Source organism: Eptesicus fuscus, chromosome 13 (genome assembly GCF_027574615.1).
Source record: "Eptesicus fuscus isolate TK198812 chromosome 13, DD_ASM_mEF_20220401, whole genome shotgun sequence".
Classification (NCBI taxonomy): domain Eukaryota; kingdom Metazoa; phylum Chordata; class Mammalia; order Chiroptera; family Vespertilionidae; genus Eptesicus; species Eptesicus fuscus.
The window spans coordinates 80,152,665-80,168,325 of NC_072485.1; the positions used below are offsets into that span (position 1 = coordinate 80,152,665).

General features: G+C 66.2%; 2 protein-coding genes across 4 annotated transcripts in view; one reads left to right on the forward strand and one right to left on the reverse strand.

Moving 5' to 3' along the window:
• The window catches only part of NRXN2 (neurexin 2), a 93,018-nt gene extending 87,976 nt beyond the window's left edge, over positions 1-5,042 (forward strand). For all 3 annotated transcript variants that reach the window (XM_008159074.3, XM_054725808.1, XM_054725809.1), the window contains one exon: positions 4,059-5,042. In XM_008159074.3, the coding sequence (XP_008157296.2) occupies positions 4,059-4,942 (884 nt within the window). In that variant the 3' untranslated portion in view covers positions 4,943-5,042. The remainder of the gene's footprint in view (positions 1-4,058) is intronic.
• Positions 5,043-9,205: 4,163 nt separating this feature from the next.
• Positions 9,206-15,357, reverse strand: SLC22A12 (solute carrier family 22 member 12). The gene is made up of 10 exons (XM_054725829.1): positions 14,841-15,357; positions 14,126-14,229; positions 13,051-13,205; positions 12,815-12,983; positions 11,964-12,087; positions 11,678-11,793; positions 10,838-11,052; positions 10,257-10,365; positions 9,844-10,047; positions 9,206-9,337 (listed from the first exon to the last, which is right to left on the reverse strand). Exons 1-10 carry the CDS (start codon positions 15,231-15,233, stop codon positions 9,274-9,276), a joined length of 1,653 nt encoding a protein of 550 aa, XP_054581804.1. The 5' UTR covers positions 15,234-15,357; the 3' UTR covers positions 9,206-9,273.
• Between the last annotated feature and the right edge of the window lie 304 nt (positions 15,358-15,661).

The window sequence follows — 15,661 nt, forward strand, 5'->3', positions numbered from 1 at the left end:
TCACGGCACGGTTCCGCAGGCCGTTCTCTGCTGGAAAAGGTGAGTGAGGGCTGAAGTCTCGGGGCGCCCTGCGTGCCCAGCCGGGGGTCCTGGGCCCGGAGGGTGGGGCTGTGTCCACCAAGAGGACCGGATGCCTCTGTCCAGTTGCGGCCGAGATGCTGTTCGCACCTGCAGGCTGGGGCCGGCCAGTGGCTGCCTTTCTTCTCATTTGCATGAAATGCCCTGCGGGCTTCTGGCCTTGCCCTCAGCCTGGGCAGGGCACCTGGTGGTTGAGGCCTTAGCCAGCTGATTGCTTAGTTTCTGACATTCAGCCTCAGTTCTAGACACCCCTTTGGGGGTGGGCACATTCTGTTTGGAGGGAGTGGGATTAGTGGGTAGATTCCCAGTTGGGGCTCTTCTGTTCCCTAAAGGCAGGGGGATGGGGTGGGGGGTTGGGAGGAGGGGGCTCCGCGTGTGGGCCTGGGACAGGCGGGGGCTGGGGGAGGAGGTGCCTGGTGATGGCTGGTGGTCTCCTTGCCAGAAGGGAATCCTCTAGCAAGTGGGGCTGAAATTCAGTTTCAGAGCAGAGGGGGGTGGCACCCGTGGTAAGTGCACCTGCATTTCCCAAATGCTGCAGCTGCCTGGAGCGGGGGAGGGGAGGGAGGGGAGGGAGCCTGCTGGCGTCCTTACCAGACCCAGGGGCACCCCACACTTGGTGTGGAGCTGCACCCAGGGTCCCAGGCACCAGCATCTTTGTGAGTCTGCACCCCCACATGCCCAGCGGGAGGGGCGGCCTGGGGAGCCCCCAGTTGGACTTACGCAGGAGGAGTCTCTGGGAACCCTCCCCTCCTGCTAGGTCCTCGCTGGACAGGCTTGCCTGACGCTTCCTGGACCAGTGTTCGGCTCAGGGAAAGCCCAGTGCCCACGTTGTGTGAGACTTGACTGCCCCAGAGCCCAGGCCAGCTTCAGAGCTTCAGGGAAGGGAGGCAGCGTGGGGTTTGATAGCCGTTCTCTTGCTGAGGGTGAGGTGCAGGGAGGAAGCGGTGTGGGATTGGGATCAGATGTGTAGGGCCACGAGATGGAGGTAACAAGGGACAGTTGTGGCTGGGGGATAGGAGGGAAGCAGTGAAGGCAGGACACTCACGGAGATGTTCTCAAAGCCTTGGGTAGATGAAGGCCCAGGAGAGCAGGGGTGGGGCTGGTGCCCGGGTATGGAGGCCGGGGAGCAGACGGAGTTGAAGGGGAAAGAGGTCCCTGTGACTAGGCCTGGGGGGCTCCAGAGGCGGGGCGAGGCTGCGCAGGGGAACCTGGGAGCCAGTGTGTCCTAAGGACCTAGAACCCAGCAAGTTGGAGGAGATGGTTGTGGGGGCCCCAGGCCTGATGCCTCCACATCCCCTCGTCTAGATGGGGGTGAGAAAGAGGGTAGGGAGCCACGGCCTGTGCCCTGATCAGCCTCTCTGGGGCATGAGGTGTCCCCAGCAAGTACTCCTGATCCTGTGCCCTGGGCCTGGCAAGCCTCAATCCTCAAGTTTCCAGGAGCAACTGATGGTCCAGTTTCAGGTCTAAAGTAGGGATGGGAGCTGGGCCCACAGAGCAAGGCTCCTGCAGGCTGAACTCAGCAGAGCCAGCTGCCCGGGTGGGGTGGGGGGAAGGGTATCCAGGACCCAGCTGCCCTGGCCTGTGAGAAGGGCTTTCACCCGCTTCCAGCCTGGCCTGGCGCAGAGGAAATGCTTGATGATATGCCTTCCCTTCCTGGTCAAGACAACGAGCCCCACTCTGGGCGCCAGGGAGACAGACGGAGGGGCCTTCGGCCTCTCCTGGCAGTGAGTTCAAACCTGGAACAGGAGGTGTTTGGCTGGATTCACACCATGAGAGACGCCAGCAGGGGAAGGTGTTCTGAACAGAAGGCAAAGGTCAGGAGGGGGCAGGTGGGGTGGGCCAGCGGTGAGGTCCCCAGATGTGTTCAGGGTCCATCCAGAGGGGTGTCCCACCATAACTGGGGCCAGGGTGCGATGACTCGCAGGGCTGCCAGCTTAGAGCCGAGTTGGCCCCTTCCCCAGGGGCCAGGTGCTGGGCATCCTTTGGGTCTGGGCTCAGATGGGGAGGGGAGGACAAATTGTGTTCACCTGTCGGCTGGAGGTGATTGGGAGCCAGGCCTTGGTCCCACCCTCATTTTATAAACGAGGAAATGGAGGCCCAGAAAGCGCAAGAAACGTGCGACCTGGGGCTTCATAATCTGGGGTGCAGGTGAGCCTCTGCTCGGGGGGAGATTGGAGCTTGGTGAGAAAAGCAGCCTGAGGTACTCAGCAAGACTTTGAGTTCAACGGCAAGATCTTGGCTGCGGTTGGCTAGTGTGGCCAAGGATGGCTCTGCCAGGTTGCTGGAGCTGGTAGTCTGAAGGATCAGCGGAGGTGTGAGCAGCCGGCCTGGCTGCAGAGCCCTGGGGTGCTTCCTACAGGGGTGGAGGGGTTGTGGTGCCATCTGTGAGGAACAGCTCAGCAGAGACCAGGGAGGAGCACTCAGATGGGGGCAGGGCTTGCGTTGCGCTGCCCGGGAGCTGGAGAGAACACGTCCAGCCCCACCAGCCTCCCTGAACCCGGGCTCCACTCCCTTCTACCCAACACTAGCGGATTGCAGTACTTTGGGTTGAGAGGGGGCCCAATGGGCTGATGGGAGTTGTAGTTGCTGACCCAGGGGCTGGTGGGAAATGTGGTCCATGCCCCTCCAAAAGCTAATGGGAGTTGTAGTTCTCACCCTTTGGGGCTGATGGGAATTGCAGTTTCTGCTCTGGGGTCCCTCTTCATTAGACCTAACCCCCCAAAAGCCCTCCCCAATAGTTCCCTTGGGCCCTATATTAGCAAACGCTTCCTTCCCAGATGGCTGTGTATGTATTCTTTTTCTTTTTTTGCTTTCTTCTTCTTTCCGTTGTTTTATTATTGTTTTAACAATAATAAGAGGGCCAGCGGCAGTCAAGCTCTGGCCAGGTCCTGGCGGCCCATGGGGGTTTGGGGAGGGGGCGGGGGGGAAGTCAGTGGGGGTCAGAGGTGGAGGGTGAAGAAAGAGAAAGTTGGGAGTTAGGGAAAGCTCAGGAACCTGGTGTCCCTGCCCCTCCCGCATCTCCCTGCCTCGAGTGGCTTCTCCCCTCCCCTCCCAAAGTCCTATGGAACAAGACCCTCCTTGCCCACTCTCCTCCTGGACCTGGTCACCGCCCACCTTCAGTTTCTCTCCCCATGGCCAACCTGCATTAGCGTCCAAGCTCCTTCCCGTGAGCATCCCCGCCCATCCTCACCCCCTGGAGCAAGCCCTACACAGCCGCCCTCCTGTGCCTCTTCCCCAACCCTCCTGTCCCCTGCCCCCCCCACCCCTGACACCCGTGGGGTAACAGTCCCGCAACATCACACCGCAGAGTCCAGCTTTGCTACTTGAATGCGGGGAGAGGGCACAGTGAGGGAGGAGAGAGAGAATCCGGAGGAGCAAGAGGCTCAGGGAGAGGAGAGCGAGGGAGGGAGTACCGAGCAGGCAGATAGGAAACGTGGTCGGAAAAGTTGTTTTTTCTTATTTTTTTCCGGGAGAACCCGCTTACACAGCTCTGTTTGTAATTTTTTTCTTCATGCTAAAATCACACGGCCTATTTGTTGATGTAAGTTGCCTGAATTCCGTGGTATGCTATCTTCTTTTTTAAAAACAAAAGAAAAAAAAAAAACAAAAGCAAAAAAAGAAATATCTAGAAAAAAAAACCCTAAAAGATATTGTTGTTAGGTTTGTTTAAATGCTGCTCTTGTATGTTTTTAAAGTCGTAAGCCAGTAGAGTTTCTTTTTCCGTTTCTTTTCGATTTCCTTTCCTTTCTGTTCCTTTTGGTTCCTTAAGACAATCCAAACCCAGAGAGCCAGAGCCCTGGGGTGCCGGGCGCCGGCGCTGCCGTTAGGGGAGCGCTCGGCCCCGGCGGCGGGAGCCCGCTAGTCTCCGCCAGGCCGGGGGGACGGTGTGGGGGTGAGGCGGTGGTTTCTCGCTCTGTGGCGCCGCCCGCGCCCCGGCCCCCGCTGACGCCCGCCCTTCTCTCTTCTCTCTCTTGTTCTAGGAGGAGAGTTAATATTGCCCATTATCACGGAGGACTCCTTAGACCCCCCTCCCGTGGCCACCCGGTCCCCCTTCGTGCCCCCACCCCCCACCTTCTACCCCTTCCTCACGGGCGTGGGCGCCACGCAGGACACCCTGCCCCCGCCCGCCGCCCGCCGCCCGCCCGCGGGGGGCCCCTGCCAGGCGGAGCAGGACGACAGCGACTGCGAGGAGCCCATCGAGGCCTCGGGCTTCGCCTCCGGGGAGGTCTTTGACTCCAGCCTCCCCCCCACGGACGACGAGGACTTTTACACCACCTTCCCCCTGGTCACGGACCGCACCACCCTCCTCGCCCCCCGCAAGCCCGCCCCCCGGCCCAACCTCAGGACAGATGGGGCCACGGGCGCCCCCGGGGTGCTGCTCGCCCCCTCCGCCCCGGCCCCCAACCTGCCGGCGGGCAAGATGAACCACCGAGACCCGCTGCAGCCCCTGCAGGAGAACCCGCCCCCGGGGCCGGGGGCCCCCACGTCCTTCGAGCCGCGGAGGCCCCCTCCCCTGCGCCCCGGCGTGACCTCCGCCCCCGGCTTCCCCCGTCTGCCCACAGCCAGCCCCACGGGGCCGGGGGAGCGCGGGCCGGGCGCCGTGGAGGTGATCCGGGAGTCCAGCAGCACCACGGGCATGGTGGTGGGCATCGTGGCGGCCGCCGCGCTCTGCATCCTCATCCTGCTCTACGCCATGTACAAGTACCGCAACCGCGACGAGGGCTCCTACCAGGTGGACCAGAGCCGCAACTACATCAGTAACTCGGCGCAGAGCAACGGCGCGGTGGTGAAGGAGAAGGCGCCCGCCGCGCCCAAGGCGCCCGGCAAGGCCAAGAAGAACAAGGACAAGGAGTACTACGTCTGAGCCGGCGCGCACTGCCAGCGGCCCGGTCCGGTCCGGTCCGGTCCGGGGGAGGGGCGGCCGCCCGCCCGGGCTCTGCGACCCACCCCCCGGCTGCCTCGGACTTCCCTCATGAAGAGGAAACGCAAAAAAAAAAAAAAAAAAAAAAGAACGAAAGAAAGAAAAGGAAAACCCCGTGCTCGCCCCTTTCCTCCTGCCGTCCGTCCGTCCGTCCGTCCGACCGTCCGTCGGGGCGGCGCCGTCAGTCCGGCCGGCTGTCCCTCAGCGCTGCTCCTGGGCAGGGCGCGTGCTCACAGCCCTGGGTTGATTTATTTTTTTAAGGGGTAGTTTTATTTTGGTGGGTTGGGCGGGAAGGAAGGCTGGGGGTTTTGTAAAGTGTCCACTCCTTGTCCGGTTAAGTCCCCAACTTTTCTTTCTCCCCCGCCGTCCCTCCTGCCTTCCTTCGCTCCCGAGCCCTCCCCCCCCCCCCCCCCAGGCTTGCAGTGTCTCTCGGCCCCACCCTCCTCCCCATTGTGTGTGTGTCTGGTTTCTCCCTTTCCTCCCTTTGGGTTTCCAGAGTCGGTGGGAGAAGGGGGGAGGGTGGGCGAGTGGCCCAGCGAGGGAGTGGGGGGCGGGGTGGGGCAGAGGGTGGCCCCCAGCGCCGGGCTCCGTCCGCCTGGGCTCCCCAGGCCCCGGGCCGCCGCCGGGGGAAGGGGCTGGGCCGGGGCCTGGGGAGGCCTGTCCCGTTGTGTGCCGCCGGGCGAGGTGCATTGTGGGGGAAGCTGCTGGAGGAGCAGGGTGGGGGGCGGGGGGAGGGAAGGCAGACGCAGATCCATATTAAAGACAAATATCCAGATGCCCGAGCAGCAGCCGGGCACCCGCTGGGCGCCGCGGCAGGGAGGAGAGGAGGCCTTGCCCTCCCACTGCTGGGGTCACTTGTCTGCCCACGGGCTCCCTGCTCCCCCAGTTTTTTTCTCTCTTTGTTAACAAATGTGTCTAAGTCTTGGAAAACACCCCAACCCCGGAAATGTGTGGGAAAAGAAAACAAAAACTTTCCAAACCCGAAGGTCCCGTGCCGTTTGTTCGGGGTGGGGGCTGCTGGGACCTTGGCCCTGGCTCCGGGCTGGGGGCCCATGAGCCTCGGCCGTAGCTCCCAGACTTTTGGGCTGAGCGTGGCGTTGGGCTCGGGGGCAATTTGTCTTTGTCTGCGCAGCTGACGGGGCAGTGAGCAGCCCCTCTAGCCTCTGGCCCTGTTGGGTCACCCTGTAGGGCCTTCGCTTCTCCCAATGGGGACAGGGCCCCAGAGGCGGGAGCGTGGAGTTGCCCCGAGTGGTTGCCGCAGCCCCCGAGGCCGCGCTGTTCCCGGTGGGGAGAGCGTCCCTGGCTGGCCCAGGGTCTCCGGGTGGGGGAGTCAGTAGCCGGGTCCACAGTTGCCCCCAGTCCCTCCTAACTCCAAGTCTGCTCCTTGCGCAGCCTGCGGGGTTAGGACCCTGTGCCCACCACACCTCCAGGGTCCACTGTGGCTGACGTGGGAAGTAGACCCCGCACACCGCCCTTCGGGGCTGGCTCCTTCGTGGAGACACTGACGAGGCCCACGGGCCCAGGCGGGCTGAGAGGCGCTGGGTTTTTGTTGTTTTAGAAAGAGGAAGGCAGAGGGGGAGAGAAACACTCATTGGCTGGTCTCGCCTGTGCCGGGCCAGGAATAGAGCCGCATCCTTGCAGTTGAAGGCGACGCTCTAACCAACTGAGCCGTCCCGGCCAGGCTGTCTGTGAAGCCCCTCAGTTGCGAGGTGGGGTGGTAGGTGAGCCGGTCTCAGGCATCCTCAGGAGAGCAGAGTGCAGGTGGGCGGGCACCTGTCTCCCTGGTGGAGGTGGACCTAAGCCGCTCAGTCTCCTCCCCTTCTGCTTGGGGAGCGCGCCCCTCTCCCGGCTCTGGGGCGCCATCACCCTGCCTTGCCTGATCCATCCTGTTTCCACCCACGGCATCTCTGCTCCTGCCCAGCTCGTGCTCATGCGTTTTCCAGCTCACAAGCCTGGTCCATGTTTCAGCTTAGACACCCCCCCCCGCCCCCCAGGCCCTTGGGCTCCATCCCTGCTGGAGCCCCACCCCGCTTGGCTCAGCTCCCCTCCCTCCCACCCTTCTGGGATGAGCCTTTGTCTTGGGACCCTCCCCCCACCATGGGGTGTAGCCTCAGAGGTCCTGGAGTCCTGCCCCAGAGTCTGGGACTGGGTTTCCGTGGCCTGTCCTCTCCTTGCCCTCCTCACCAGCCCCTCAGGCGGGGGAGGCGCTGGAGCCCCCTTTCCCTCCCTGCTCACAGTCGGAGCCTGAGGTCAGCATCCCCAAGGCCAGCTCTCGCCCCGTGTGGACGCTGGCGGAGGCCCTGGCTGGGGGCAGGCTGTCCTACCCCCGAGCAGGTGCTGGCCTCCCCCTGGGTCGTCCGCCGCTGCTCTGTCCAAGGGACGGACTTACCCCAGGTGCCCCCGCCCCGCCCCCCCCCGCCCCCGCCCCCGCCCCTGTCCCCGCCCCTGCCACCACCGGCCAAAGAGAAAGACACAGGCAGCAGGCGTCCTTTGGTGTCAAGAAGGGAAGGAGCATCCTTACTTCAGAAATTCTAGAACAGCCCTGACCAGCCCGTCAGGATCCGGGCCAGAGGGGGCAGTGCGGGAGCTGGGGGGCTGCGGGCCGAGTGCCCCTCTCTGCACAGGGAGGCACGAGCTCCTGGCCCGGGGTGTGTGTGTGGGGGGGGGGGGGGGCTCAAAGGCTCGGTACGAGGAGAGGTTCCTGGACCTGCCATTGACTCGGTTTACCCATCGGTAAGAGATGGCCCCGCGGTCTCACCGCCTTTGTCTTGGGCTCCTGGTGTTGAACTTAGCCCCTGGGCCTGGGCTGGGCCCTCGGGGTCTGGCTGGCCCGGGGGTGGGGTGGGGTGGGTGGGGCAGAAGCTCTAGGCACGCCCCTCCTGGCAGTTAGTACTGGGGGTGTCAGGAGAGTCCACCTTGGGGGGAACAAGGACAGGGCTGGGGAGGGAGCTAGCAGTGAAGTCTGGCTGAAGCCTTGGACCTGGAAGACCTGCCCTGCAAGCCCCCCGGGGAGGGATCACCAGCTCGGCCGTGCCGGGCTCTTCAGGGAGGATGTCCCCCCGAGGTGGACGTGGAGCCCGTGGCGCCCCAGGGAAGGCCTGCCATTCGGGGGCTGCGCCCCGCTGTGATGCAGGGTCTCCCTCCGCAGCGTGCGCACTCGGCCACGTGAGGACACTCCCTAGTGGCGGAGGGCAGGGCCCTGGGTCCCGGAAGATGTGGCCGCCTGGAAGGACCTGCAGGGACCTCGCTGGTTCTGAGGGGGGCCCTGCCCTCCCGGAGCATTGCTGGCCGCGGGACCCGAGGCCTGAGCTGGGCCCGACGCCTGCAGCCCAGGGCTGACTCCTGCTGCGGCCCCTCCTGGCTGAGCGTCACGGGCAGCTGCTTCTTGGAGCCGTAGTTTTCCCATCTGTGAACCGGCAAAGTCTACCTCGAAGGCTCCGGGAAAAGATGGAATGAGATGATGCCCTGAGGTGCCAGCCTGGTGCCTGGCCCATAACGGGGGCGGCAAAGGGCAGCTGCTCGGGGGGGCCCCCCCGCGGCAGGAAGGCTGGCCTGGGGAAGGGCCACCCAGCCAGGAGCCCCACCCGCAGACCTCGGGCCCATCGCCGAGTCGTGAGGGCCAGTCATTTGTTCCTTTATTCACGCTCTCGTCTCCCTCCCGCCGGTGCCCCTCCGCCCGGCTCTGCGTGGGAGCTGGGAACTCCCCGACCCTCTGGGAACTCTCAGGCTGGGGGGCGGGAGCCAGGGTGTGGCTGGGGCCGTGGGTGCGGGTTCCGTTAGATCCCTGGGCTGGGCCTGGGGCCTGGAATGCGGACATGGGCCTGGGCCTGGGAGGCTGTGGGCGTTTGTAGAGACGGGGGCAGGGGGAGCTCAGGCAGGAGACGTGGCCGCCAGGCGGGACTGGCTGTGTGGCGGGAGTGTGGAGAGGAGGGGGCCGGGTGAAGCTGAGGAGCCCTCAGGCTGGGCGAGAAGCTGGGAGGCTTTGACCACGGGTGACGATCCGCCTCGGAGCCCGCTGAGCCCACCGAGTCCGGGCAGCAAGAGGGCAGCTGGGGTCGACAGGCTGGCCCGTCCCCCGGCCTGGCCTCGCTCCTCCTCCGCGAGTGGCGGTTACGTGGCCTCCTGCCGATCACACCATCCGTTGCCCTTTCTGTGTGGAAGGCGGCTCCTCCGTGAGGGGCAGCGCCCGGGCCCCTGGAAGCCCAGGCCTTTGTCTCCTGCCGTCAGCAGAGGAGAGCAGGCTCCTCCCGGGCCCTCGCCGGCGCTCGGGAAGCCTACAGCTGCGTGGACTTCAGGACAGACGGCCCCCGGGCACCGTGGGTGGCCTTCTTCACCGACCTGTTCAGGAAAGATGCGGAGGAGCTGTGTCTTGAAGGTGCAGTGACCCCTGACCTCTGACCTGTGTCCATCCTGAGGATTCAGCAGGTCCTGCTGCTCTCGGGGCCCAGGACGGAGCTGCCTGAGCACCTGGTGGAGGGCGATGGGCAGTGGCAGCCTTGACAGGCATCTCGGGGCTATCGTAGCAGAGTCTGGGGCCCGTGAAGACCCCAACAATGTCCATCCTGCCCTCGGCCCCCCCTTACATAGGGCTGCACTGCCTCCCCCCGATTCTCTCAAGGTGGAGCTGGGGTAGCTGGGCCATTCGGGCCTCAAGTAGCAGAACGAAGAACAGGGTACACCATCCACACTGTCAGTCGGGAGACCCAGCCCTCGGCCTCCATTCGCTCACAGATGTGCTGTGTGACTCCCGGCCGATCCTGTCCCTCTCTGGGCCTCTGCTTCTCCTCTGTCCAGGGATGGGGTGGTGGCCAGGCCCACCTGCCCTGGGTTCTGGGTTCACTCACTGGTTCTGCACATCCTGGATGGTGTCGGGCAGCGGAAGGTTCTGGGTCTCGGGCAGCAGCAGGGCGGTCAGGCCACTCAGCACTGGCACTGCCCCGTACACCAGCAGGGGCAGTGAGGGGTGGTAGACCCCCAGGAGCCGGACCAGAGGCCCCAGGATGGCTCCCCCTCGGGCCGACATCTGGCCCAGGCCCACCGCGGTCATCCTGCGGGCACAGTGCCCTGTGAGGGGCCGCTCTGCCCACCCACGGCCTTGACCCCCCACTCCGGCCCAGCCCTGCTCTGCCCAGGGAGGTGCAGTGGGTCAGCCGAGACCACATGGGAGAGAGACACAGGCATGAACCCAGGCCCGGGAAGACCACCCCCTCCTGCCTCCCAGCCCAGGGCCGCCTGCTGGGCCCAGGCCCGGCCTCACCTGAGCACGGTGGGGAAGAGCTCCCCGGTGTAGATGGAGACGCAGGTGAAGGCCACCCCTATCCACCCGAGCCCCAGCAGGGCCAGGGCTGAGCGCAGGGGCCTCATCTCTGTGGGCGGAGACAGGGGTGGCAGGGGCCCCAGCATCAGCTGGAGGCTCTCTCCCTGACCTCCCAAATGTCTGGCACCTCCACTGGGGGTCCCCAGGCCCCACACATGCACCATGTCTAAGTGACCTCATAGCCACGTTCTCTAATCCCCCCAATCTGTTTCCCACCCAGACACCCAGAGCCAGACCCAGGGGGTCCTCCCTGCCCCCCCATTTCCCTGCCCCTGCCCCCACAACTCATCACCGAGTCCTTATTTATCTCCACAGTTTGCACGATGTCGCCCACCCCACTCCATCCCTGCTCCACTGCCCAGTCCGGGCCGCCACCATCTCTCCCACCCGCCTTCCCAGCTGGGCCCCCGTTCTAGTCCAGCACCCTCAGAGGAGGGGCAGGGGTCTGTGCTCCTGGCTCAGGCCTCCTCCCCAGGTAGGTCCTCGGCCCCAGCGACGGGCACCCAGACCTGCCCGCTCACCGCGGGGCACCAGCGCGTTGGCCAGGATGCAGAGCCCGGCCAGCACCAGGGAGGCCGCCTGCGTGGGGCGGCGGCCCAGCCAGCCCAGCAGCAGCAGGGTGCCTAGCTTGGCCGCCATGTCCACGACCCCGATGAGGACCTGCAGCAGGAAGACGTTGCTGTCCAGGGCCTGCAGGTCCAGGGCCAGGCCGAAGAAGGTGAAACCGAAGGCAAACCTGGGAGCGGACGGGGGCGGACGGGGCGTCAGGCTGAGGCCTGGGCTGGCCCAGTGCTGTTAGTTCTCAGACCCATTCCGCCCTCCGTGGCCTCGGGAGGCAGAGGGTGGTCTCTGAGACTGCCTTTCCCAGGGTCCCTGCCGGTGCTGCGCCTCCTTAGGTTGGGCCAATGGGAGGCACCGGTGAGAGGCTGGAGGCGGGGCCAGGGGAGAAGCAGGGGGTTCCTCCCTCCCTTGGCCCGGGTGCCCCGCTCCCAGGCTCTGAGAATACCCCTCCCTCCTCCTGGTCCCTCCACACCACGGGGGTGTGCTTTCTGGTGTTGGGTTCTGACTCTCCTCATCCTCCTGGGCTCGGCAGCGCCTTCGTTATGGATCCTCCTATTCCTCTCTTCTCTCCGCACTCAGCTGCCTGAGCCACCGGGCCTGGCCATTCCCCTGATGAGGTGCAGGGCTGTAGGCCCTGTGCCCAAGCACCCCCCACCCTACCCCCCGCCCGCCCCCCAGACCAGTGGGACCAGCCGGAGAGCCCTCAGAGGCCCTGCGGATGCGGCAGAGCCCTGACTGGGTCCCGGCAGCCTGCGGGCCGCGGGCCAGGCTGAGCCCAGGGGCGGGTGAAGGGCATCTACCAGCACAGCGTGGAGACGGCCGTCCGGAGGCCCAGGCCAGGTGTGCAGAGCAGGCTGCCCAGGCTGGCAGGAGCCCGGCTCGCACTGAGCTCCTCCTGCATGGCAGAGAGCACGACCTGGGGGGGGGGGGGGGGCGGGGGCAGGGGCGGAGGCATTGTCAGCGCTGGCAGCTCCAGCAGCCCCATCCCCCCAGACCCTTATCCCAGGGGGCTAGGCCCCTCGAAGGCCCTGTGCAGGGTCAGGGTGAGGTCTGCGGGTCCAGCCTGGGGAAGGCGCCCTGCCTCACCTCCATGGTCAGCGCGTCCCCCGCTGCCCTCTTGCCGTTGATGGCGGCCACCCGCTGCAGCTCCCGCAGGCCCTGCTCCAGTCTGCCGGCGATGAGCAGCCACCGCGCCGACTCCGCCAGCCACCTGGGGGGGAGGGGGACACTGCCTGTGGGTGCCCAGGGCCTGGCCTACACAGCCTCACTGCCCCTCTCACCCCTCTGCCCAACGGGGTGGCCTTGCTGGTGTCCACAGGCCCGAGACTCGGGAGGTGAGGCCGGCGGGCGGGCAGTGACGGGCGCTGACATGTGGCAGCCACAGCATCTCGGCCGCCCTCCTTCCCAGCAGGCCCTCCTTCCTCCCTCCTCCTCCCTCCTCCCTCCGCTGGGTTGGGGTCGGGGGTCCCTGTTCTCCCCTTCCTGCCTCCCTCCCGACCCCATGGCCCTTCCCTTGCCTCACCTGGGAGCCAGGCCTGGGGGCGGGGGGCTGGGTGCAGGAAGGTGCCCCACGCCCCTGCCAGTAGCTATGGGGGCACAGTCCTGCCCCGAGCCTGCCAGGGTCCCTCCTCCACTGTCTGTCAGAGCCCGGATACCACACCCTCCCCCTTGTCTCCATGGCTGCACCTCCTGCCTGAGCCGACCCCCCCTCCCCCCAACCCCCCAACCTGCCAACAGCTTCCCACTTGCCCCGGGTCAGGCCTGGAGAAGGGTCTTTGGTCCTACATCCTCCCCCCCCTCCCCAGGCAGTCAACCGTTCCCAGCACCTCTAGCGCCCCTTGTACTCGACTGGCCCCAGGGGAGGCGTCTCCCATTCCCGGGGTGGAGGGTGGAGGGTGGAGGGTGGAGGGTGGAGGGTGGGCCGGGGGGGCACCCACCAGGAGTACACGAAGCAGAGGAAGAAGGGGACGGACACGGCCAGCTGCAGCAGCGCCCAGTCGCGCACGCCGTAGGCCACGGCGGCCATCAGCACCATGCCGAAGCTGTAGCCCAGGGAGTTGAACGTCATGGCCAGGACGCGGGCTCGCGTGGACGTCCACTCCATCACTGCGAGGAGACGCAGGGTCACCCGGGAGCCTTCGGGGCCTCCCCCCGCCCGGGCCGGGGCACCTACGCAGCGTGGCAGTGTTCATCATGACGCCGGCGATGGCCAGGGCCCCCAGGAAGCGGAAGAGGCAGTAGAGGGGGAAGGTGGGGGCGAAGGCGGTGGCTGTGCCCCACACGGCCATCTGCAGGTAGCTCCAGCTCAGCACCAGCCTGCGCCCGAACCTGTCACACCGGGAGGGGCGTCCGCAGCGGGCCACGGATCGGCCACGGAGCTGGACACCAGAGCCCACGCTGTGCTCGCTCGCTGAGCAGAGGGGAAGCTAAGTGACACCTGCGGCCCTAGCTGGTGTGGCTCAGTGGATAGAGCAGCGGCCTGCGGACTGAAGGGTCCCGGGTTCGATTCCGGTCGGGGGCACATGCCCGGGTTGCAGGCTCTATCCCCATTGGGGAGCGTGGAGGAGACAGCCGATCAGTGATTCTCTCTCATCATTGATGTTTCTCTTCCTCTCCCTCTCCCTTCTCTGAAATCAATAAAAATATTTTAAAAAATAAAATAAAATGACACCTGGGGTCAGAGCCACATTCTTTTTGTTTGTTTGTTTGTTTGTTGTTGTTAATCCTCACCTGAGACTATTTTTCCATTGATCTTTTAGAGAGAGTGGAAGAGAGCGAGGGGAAGACAGAGAAATGTTGATGTGAGAGAAACACATCGATTAGCTGCCTCCTGCACACACTCCTGCGACCAAGGTACGTGCCCTTGACCGGAACTGAACCCGGGACCCTTCGGTCCGCAGGCCGACTCTCTAGCCACTGAGCCACACCAGCCGGGGCCAGAGCCACGCTCTTCGTCCGTGGAGGCTCCTGAGCACCGGTGGGCATGATGGTGCTCTCGGGGGAATGAGGTCCCGCCAGGGGGCAGCCAGGGGCCGAAGGCGGGCGGCGGCCGAGCAGGTGTCAGCGTGAATGTCTGATGAGAGCATAACCCTCCGCAGCCCCCAGGAGCCTCGGGGAAACCAAGGCCCAGAGGGTGCGAGCCCTGCGCACAGCACAGCGGGGGGTGCAGGAGGGAGACCCACACGCAGGCATCTCGGACGAGGGGGCGGCGAGGGCGCGGCCTGCCCGGAGGGGAGGGGGGTCCGCACCTGTCGGAGGCTTGGCCGGTCACTGCGGCTCCCACCAGGACCCCGGCCAGGAAGATGGACTGGGCCATGGGCTTCAGGGCCTGAGAGTCACACACCAGGTCCCACTGCGGGGAGAAGGGGAGCTGAGCTCAGGAGGTGGGGGAGCCCTGGGCGGGGAGCGGGGGCTCTAGGGGAAGGCCCAGGGAGTGGTGTGGTGGCAGCCTGATGCCCCCGAGGGCCGTGGGCAGGGCCCCGTGGGACAGGGCTGCCGCTCCTCGCCTCCGCCCCTCCCTGGCTCCCTACTGCCCCCAGCCAAGGGCCCAGCCCTCTCTGGCCTCCTCTGCCCTCCCCCCCACTTCCCGCTGGTTCTGTACGAAGAGGCCCCTTCCCGCCGGCTGCGGTGCCACCCTCCCACGCCCAGGTTTGCCCAGGCCCCTGGCGGGTCACCCTGGGAGTCGCATGACTCGTCCCTGAGCCCGCTGGCGGGCGGAGCAGCTGGGCTGGCATGTCAGGGAGCCGCCTGCGTCACCGCTGAGGAGAGGGTGCCATCCGTGTCACCTGCCGCCCCACCGCCAGGGCCTGGCAGGCGGTCTCCTGGCCCCGGCCCCCTGCAGGGGGATGTGCCAGGCAGGGCTGGCTGGCGAGAGGAGCCCCGGGACCGGCCGGTCCGCAGCCTGCCGACGGCAAGCAGTGACTCTGGCCACCAAGGTGCCAGGCCTGGGGGAGGGGGGCTCACCTGGGCCACGATGGTGGAGGTGAAGGTGCTGCGGTCGTAGACCCAGCCGTCCACGCACGGCTCCGTGGCGGCCTCGCTCCCGTTGGCGGCCGTGGCGTTGGGCGCCAGGAGCTGCCACTGTGGGTGGCGGAAGCGGCGACACGGGTGGGGCCCGTGGCGGGGGCCCGGCGGGATGGACACGGCCAGGAGGGCGTCGGGGCCGGGGGCGCCGGCCGGGGCGGTGCCGTTGTCCAGCAGGGGCACCCAGCAGCGGTGCGCGGGCACGGCCGCCGAGAAGTTCTCCAGCACGTTCTGCGTGGTGAGCCACATGAGGGGCACGGCCAGGGCCACGGCCTGCAGCACCTGCCCGCGGCCCAGGCTGCCCACCCGCTCCAGGAGCTCAGAGAAGGCCATGGCGCTCCCCCGGGGGCCCGGGGCGGCGCCCGCGCCACAGGGACCGGCTCAGGGCCCGGGGGCGGCCGCCAGCGGGCAGCGAGGGCGTCTCCCCGGCAGCCCAGAGCATGGCAGCGGCCCCTCCGCCGTGCGGACCGGGCCGGGCTCGCAGCTGTCACTCCGGGAGGCTCCCACCCGCACCGAGGCTGCGCGGCGCGGCCCGGACGCCGCTGGCACCTCCTCAGCCATGAACTTGAGAAGTGCGGACAGCCGAGACGCGGTCACCCGGCTGGAACTACACGGGCAGGTGGCACTTGGGGAAGCGGGTTAGCAATCATTTCCAAGGTCAAAGTTTAACCCGGCGTGAGGGAGCCCGGCGGCCGGACCGGGGCGGGTGTGGGCTGGGCTCTGCCCCCGGACCGCAGCCGCCCCCTCACACCCGGGTCTGC